This window comes from Sinocyclocheilus rhinocerous, unplaced genomic scaffold, assembly GCF_001515625.1.
Source record: "Sinocyclocheilus rhinocerous isolate Xijiao unplaced genomic scaffold, SAMN03320098_v1.1 scaffold2172, whole genome shotgun sequence".
Taxonomy (NCBI): Eukaryota; Metazoa; Chordata; class Actinopteri; order Cypriniformes; family Cyprinidae; genus Sinocyclocheilus; species Sinocyclocheilus rhinocerous.
The window spans coordinates 131,949-139,868 of NW_015662992.1; the positions used below are offsets into that span (position 1 = coordinate 131,949).

General features: G+C 37.3%; 1 protein-coding gene across 1 annotated transcript in view; it reads left to right on the forward strand.

The window, feature by feature from the left end:
* LOC107728707 (potassium voltage-gated channel subfamily G member 3-like) overlaps nt 1-5,375 on the forward strand; it is an 8,327-nt gene extending 2,952 nt beyond the window's left edge. Inside the window, exon 2 of the mRNA XM_016538991.1 lies at nt 4,174-5,375. Coding sequence (XP_016394477.1) covers nt 4,174-4,819 — 646 coding nt within the window. The 3' untranslated portion in view covers nt 4,820-5,375. The remainder of the gene's footprint in view (nt 1-4,173) is intronic.
* Nucleotides 5,376-7,920: the final 2,545 nt, after the last annotated feature.

The following is a 7,920-nucleotide window of genomic DNA, read 5'->3' on the forward strand; positions in this document are numbered from 1 at the left end:
ACGTTAAATGAGTAAATCGGTAAATTAATTTTAAATTAATGTAATGTTTTTGCATTGAAAACGATAGTGCTACAGAGTAGACAGTTACAGAGGCCAGGTGGATTTGATATACACAATGATTTATTGTGTTGTGTTTATTTGTATAGCTACATATATAATTGCCTAACACTATCATATTAATGTTTCAAATTTATAAAGTTTGAACATAACAACAATATGAAAGTAAAACAGCCAGTAGGTTGCGGTAAGTTACTGTCTTTAGAATAAGACATTAAATCATTAATTCAAATGGCTGATTGATTCAGTGAAGAATAAAGCGAATCATTCAATACGAAAGGCTGCTGTGTTGCTTGTAGAGGATACTGTTGTGCTGTGGCTTTGTTTGGACTCTTCAGTCGAAATAGAGCAAAATGAGAAAATAGTTACTATTAATATTAAATTCACTCAAAATATACTTCTTGTTATATTGATTCAGTTCAGTAAACATTTGCAATGGTCCTGATATTAGGAAAAACACTCTTCCTTGTGTTTTGCTTAACTGTATGTCATAAAATAAATTATAGTGCCATTCTTTACAAACACCATTTATTTAAAATGCTAAGCCTATAACTCATTTAAAACTAAACTAAAAACGGAACCTCCTGCTGGGCTCACATACCTCTCATTTCCATGAGTGAATCGTTAAACGCGGTGTAACATTTGGTTGATAAACTATTAGCCTATTTATTTTGTAAAGAAGGTTTTGTACTTATCTCGTATCTGAATATCCTACCAAGGTTTACTGCGCATGCGCACATCAATATTGCATCCTTATTCTCATGCTGAACAACAATATTTAATATATCTGCATTACTGTAAGGGTAGGTTTAGGGTTGGGGTAGGTGTAGACTTTAATAAAACACAATCTAATAGGTAGAAAATATTATTTATTGTTGGTTTCCTGTAGCTGTATCCCTTCTAGCTACAACCGCGAATATAACACATAATTACTGTATTTGCATTACTGTAAGGGTAGGTTTAGGGTTGTGGTAGGTGTAGACGTTAATAAACCATAATTTTACAGGTAGCATTTTTCGTTGTCAAATTGTACTACCCACTGTTTTAATGGGAGGTGGCAAAATCTAACAGGGTAGCACAAATCGACAGAACACCGGTGCATATAGTGGCTGCTCCCTTTCGCGATGTGACCGGAGGCGAATAAATATCTTTTTAGCAACATCATATGACCCCTTTTGCGTTAACGGATCGCCAGGTAGGCGTACAGCAGTGACAGACAAGACACATATAATGGTGTCCTGTATGGAAAGATGTTTCCCAGCTGACAGTTGTCCATTTTCACCTGTACAAGTAAACAGAACACTGAGCATCGGCAGTAATGAGGCACTTTGGAGTGACGTCACCGCCCCTCTTCGACTGATTGGCTAGAGGAGGAGCTGTCAATCTAGAACTAGTGGAACAATGATGATGCTTAAGCCCTCCCTGATTTACATGAAACTCTAACCGCAACATTTGGGAAAGCAAGCGCAGAACGTGGAAACAAGAGCGAAGGGAAAAACAGCATAAGCATACAAAAAATAAAAATATATGCAGAAAATGTCTGAGAGCACAAAAAAATTAAATATAACCAAGGAAAACATGATTTTGTGTGCAATTCGGATAATTTTGAATTAATATTTCAGTTTTGTGCGATATGATTTTAAATGTGTTTAAAGTTTTGATTCTTGCTTATTATTTTTTTAATGCGTTATTAAATTTTTGATTTACACTTATTATTTTTTGATCCGTGACCATTGTTTGCTATTCTGAAAACTTTGCTTTTGTTTTTTAAATTTTGTGCAATGTAATTTTACTTGCGTTTTTTAATTTTGGTTTCACGCTTGTTATTTTTTTATCCATGACTGCAATACATTTGGTGGGAATCTGATCCTATACTGACGTTACCACCTTCCTCACTACATGAATGATTTTTAACACCATTTGAAAACATGGTGATGTTATATTTAGTCATGCTTACATTTATTGTGATAATCATATTTATTTGTTTAAAATAATTATTATGTAAAAACAACTCTTAAAATAGGCTGAATATGTGTGAGTCATTTGCTGAATTTAAACTGTATCGTTCTATTTAATCTTTGTGGGTGAAAAGTAGCATTACAACCCCCCTCATCTCTTCAGACATGATATTTCTATTATTATCATTATTTTATGAAAAGCTTGTGTGGATATATTATATATCAAGTTAAACAACAAAACCTACTGAACATACACCTTATGACATTTCACATCCATTAACATGATTGCAAATCAAATTATAATCCAGATGAAAATAATTTAATTGCCTCAAAATTGTTTTCTGCCCTTTGGACCCATTATATTTTTACAAACATACTCAAATCGTCTTCTTTTACCTCAGGAGGGTGGTGATTTCACCCCTGTGAATTGGTGATGCTGTTACGACACCCTTTGTGTCCCAGAACACTCCCCAGTCTCCCCTGCATTTAGACCTGTTAAGAAATTATTACAATTAGTTTTCCATATTCTGTGTGGACATTTTGTCGTCATCCAAAGTAAACATGACATCTTCCTGGTACTCTCCATCAGAGATTAACAATTACAGTCATGTTTTCATAATTCCCTGTTATGAGCCGCATTGTCATTTTGGGTATTCTATGTCCCCGTCTCTCTCTGTCTGGAAGTATTTGTCAGTAGGTTTTTTCTTTATGTATCCAGTGCAGTCTTGATTCCATTTCCCACAGTGGCCACTGTTTGTCTCAGGGTTCAGGTATGTGTTCTAATATGTGTATGACAAGCTGGTAAGAGATTAAAATAAACCCAGTGAGGTTTGTCATGCATGCAGTCTTATAGTATTTCCAAAGATATCAAAGATGTTTTTGTGGATCTCATTCCCTTGTTTTGTATTCATCTTTAAATGTCCGTTCATTTGTTGCCTGTAAAGGTCCAAATGTTTAAATGTATAGATTTTTATGTTCACGTGCCTTCTGAGGATGATTATAGCATACGCATTCATTGTTAACCCAGCATTCTGGCATTTGTGGGCACATGTACATATATTATCACATCTTCACTTAAGTAATTCTTGGCCCTATTTGCATGCCTTCCTGCCGAAGCAGTCGATCACAGCTCTTTATAAATTAGTTTTGAACAGTACAGTAAAACCATTCAGAGTGAAAGTGCAAATTTAGGGGCAAATTCTTTTGTAGATGCAGCCTTTTAAAACAATGATTTGTTAGTTCAAATATTAACAGATATTGATTTGCACTCAATTATATAAATAAAAATGGAATTTAATGGGATTTTTTAAATTAGAAGTTCAAGGTCTACTGAGCAAGCGTACCTCCCTGCCTTGCAGCTTCCATAGACACTGACACTCCACTGTCAACAACAGACTGGAGTCTGAATGAGAGGACATGTTCCATATAAAGCACATTAACTGCATGGCTGCATGGAATCTGATCTAAATACTTTGCATGACTTGTTTACGTACAATAGCAAAGCGTAAACGTAATTGAAGGCTACTTAGCACCATTGTGTAGTGGTTATTATTATTTTTATATTCATATTCACTGGTAATATTCAAGGACGTGTTTGGTACAGGGATATTCCGGGTCCAATAGAAGTTCAGCTGAATCGAAAGCAATTGTGGCATAATGTTGATTATCACATAAAATGATTTTGATTTGTCCATCGTTTTCTTAAAAATGAAAAAAAAAAAAAATCAAGGTGACAGTAAGACACTTGTATAAAAGCACTCTTCTTTTAAAACCAGTGTATTATTTGAGCTGTAACGTTGTCATCATTTTTAGTTATTTTAGGGTTTTAAGGTTTATGTTGTTGCGTTGTCATGCTGCCAAAGTTGTAAAAATGTATATAACTTTACACTTTTAAAATGTTAATAAGAAAAATGCACATTGTTTATGTTTTGTGGCTATTGAAACAGAGAGTATTTTAATGTTAATGGAAGTTTAGGAACAAATGAAAATTATTTTTTTTGGTAGTCACCTTTATGCTACAAATACCGTCAGTTGAGCTTAACTTGTACTGCACCCAGAAATTGTAATTGTGATCATATCTCTCTCTTATACCCTCTAACTCTCTCTTTTTTATTTTCTTTCCATATCTTTTTCTCTCTATTCTCCCCATCTCTCACAGGATTATCGAGGCAGTATGCATTGGCTGGTTCACTGCTGAATGCATAGTGCGCTTCATTGTCTCACGGGACAAATGTGAGTTTGTGCGCCGCCCCCTTAACATTATTGACCTCTTGGCGATCACGCCTTACTACGTGTCTGCCGCTGTGACAGCGCTGACAGGAGAAAACCCTCAACTACAGCGAGCAGGAGTCACCCTGCGCGTACTACGAATTATGCGCATCTTTTGGCTTATAAAGCTGGCGCGTCACTTCCTCGGGCTGCAGACACTCGGGCTTACGCTGCGCAGGTGTTACCGTGAGATGGTCATGCTGCTGGTGTTTGTCTGCGTCGCAATGGCGATATTCAGCGCCCTGGCACAGCTGTTGGAGCACGGCCTTGACCTGGAGACTAGCAATGAGGACTACGCCAGCATCCCGGCAGCCTGCTGGTGGGTTATTATCTCCATGACGACTGTCGGCTATGGAGACATGTACCCCATCACCATTCCGGGACGCGTGCTGGGTGGCGTGTGCGTCGTGAGTGGCATTGTGCTGCTGGCTCTGCCCATTACCTTTATCTACCACAGCTTTGTGCAGTGCTACCACGAACTCAAATTCCGCTCAGCACGCTGCGTGCGAAGTCTCTCTTCTGAGTTTCTCAACTAACTGTAGCATAGATCGTCCGGAGAACCTGCTGGTCTTCAGCTTAGTAATATCACCTGCTCTTCTGTGCCTTTATATTGAACCAAGATCTGAAATATAGCGAAGGAACACACTACTTCTGATGTGGAAAAATCTGCATTTAGACTCTCTGTGTAAACCTATTATATCCAAATAAAAACACAAGTACCTCTGTACTCAAGGACACATTCTGGGATTCATTCTGGACTAGGACAAAAGAGGCAAATCCCCAGCCCAAAGCTGGAAAGTGCACAATAAAGCATTACGATCCAAAGGAAATACATTAGCCAGTGTTTATGTTGTAACCCCCTTCTTGTGTGAACGAACAAAAGCGATCCAACAGCATTTCCTGTGTATGAAATGGACAACTGTGGCATTTGACAACTACAGATGGCCAGGCTGCCTGGAACGGGCATCTGGCGGGACCTTGTGTCCTGACAGTGCTCCAGCCTAGAAGGAGCTTACACGAATTCTCGTGTTTCCATGGAGAGGTCCCTCCGACTTGCTAAATCATTAATTCAGCTCCCAGTAAAGCGGCAAAGCAAGGGGAACTAAAGTAAAAGGTTTTAGTGGCCAAATAGAAGCGTTTGAGCATGAAACGAAGCAAATACTGTGAAAAGGCCTGCTCACACCAAGGACAGTAACTATAATGATAACAATAAAGATAAAAATAAGTCCCCCTGCAGTCACTAATTTTACCCCTTTATCCCTTAAAATAAACCCTTACCTCATTTAGTATATACAATATGCAAATTAGCACCGCCTCTATTCAGTCACATCAGCTCAGACTACCTGCTACACTTCCAATCGGTTAACCGAAGTAGTAAATGCTACAAAATGGCAAGTGGCAACATTGGATTAATTTAGCCATATACTGTATGTTTTAACCATGATTTTAGCCATAATCATGATGCATTTTATGTATCGCTCTCTACAATGTCGGACACTTAACTGTAATTGATATCATTAGCGTTTGGTCTAAATACATTATCAGTGTTACACAAACCATGTTCCTTGTTCTTAGACAGATGATATTATGAAAAGCCTCTACACGGGATCGGCTACATGTTAGTGACATTAGGAAATGGGCTGTTTCAAACCGCATTTTTGAGACTGTCTTTGGTACAGTTTTAAGGACAAAGTGCAAATTTGCACATGGTTTGTCTTTAAACAGACAGACGCCAGACAGACATGTAAACAACATTAAAACCTTGCTTTTCACCACAGGGGGTCTTTATAAAGTCATTCTACATATAAAAGAATAGCAGAGTCCACACCACAACTATACTGATAATGGCACAAAGGAACAATACAGTTTACAGTTACAACAACTAAAAACATTGACAGCCAATCAGAATCCAACCCGCTTTAAAGAGCTTGAGCATTTAAAGTGGCACATGACAGAACTTCAGCGCAAGCTTATAATAAACAGAATGATATCGTGCATTGTGTAGATGCTAATATAGTTATCATTATTATAGTTATCTTTATAGTTACAGTTCTTGGTTTGAACGGGCCTAAACACTTATCGTTTCGACATTACAGTCACTGTCGAGTCTTACTCATAGATTGGTAGTTAACATTACTAAGTCACAAAAAACAAACATCAGCTGTTCATCCAGACAGCGACAAATCTGCAACCTGTCCATACACGACTGTGTGAATCAAGAGGCGTTAACTAAATTGATTAGCAAACACCTCACCCCCACGCTCACCAGTAGGAGGGCTGTCACTAGCTTCCTTCTTCCTCTTTGAATACAAGCACAAAATCAGACCTTTTTTCCTCATTCAAGGGACTTTCTGAGTTTATGTGTCTCTTGGAATAAAAAGATGGATTTTGCATTGTATTTAGTAGGATATGGAACATGAAAGGATTCATTGGGGGACATAGGCCTACAGTAAATTTTATAATAGTATTTCATGATAAAGAAGCATCATTAAGAACACTTTGAAAATATATTGACTTAAGGTTATATAATCTACAGATGTTTTCGCTAAATTGAAAATAATGTGATAATCAAGATAGAGTGCATTGTTTCATTCAGGTTATCTTCTAATTACATAATTTGTCTTTAGTCTAAATCAGTGATGGGCAAACTTGGCCCTTCCAGGCCACTTTCCTGCAGAGATTTGATCCAACCCTGATAAAACTCACCTGCCTGTAGCCTTCTAGTAGTCTTGAAGACAATGATTAGCTGGTTCAGGTGTGTTTGATTAGGGTTGGAGCTAAACTCTGAAGGAAAATGGCCTGGACGGGCCAAGTTTGCCCACCCCTGGTCTAAATTGTCACACCACACAAAGTTTATTTTTGCATCAGTAAGGAGATGTATGCCTTCATATCTGTATCATTTTGTAGCTATGTATTTGTGACTATTTTTGAAGGGTCATAATGATGCAAATGGAATCTTATGTAGCCCTCTTCTGTAACCGAAAATGAATTCTATTTGGTTAAGGCAAGGTTGTTTATGTGTATGAGGAAAATAAAGAAATGTTTATGGATTCAAGCCTTATTCTTTCTCTAATTATAATATAGAAAGGAATGTGACATAAATATAATCTTAAATATATGAAGCAAAGTGCTCCTGAGTGTTTTAATATATGGATGCCTGCATGGGTCTAGGTGTCAGTTTTTACTCAAGTGAATATTTTTCAGGGTGGTTTTATTTTTGAAACTCACAAATTATTACACATTTCCACCATTATTGCCCAGGAGAAAAGATACAGTTCACTGAACACATGCTGACCTTTTGTGACAACAGTGGGGCATGATATTACATTTTGACAATGGGAATCTGCCATTGAACTGTCTCTCTTCTTAGGGTAAGCATATGTTTTCTCAGCTCAAGAATATTTATTTGGGGACAATTTATTATTTGGTTTATATGTCTTAATAGCAGATAACTTATTAATGAGAATTTCCACTGGTCAAAACAACAACTGGATGTTTATGTATGGTATCATTTTTTGATGTTTCATGACGTGTTTTGTATTTCATAACTGACCAAAACATACCATAAGAAGTATTTACTGAAGCAAAAAGTGTGGCAACAAGCTTGGGTCTCTCTCTCTCTCTCTCTCTCTCTCTC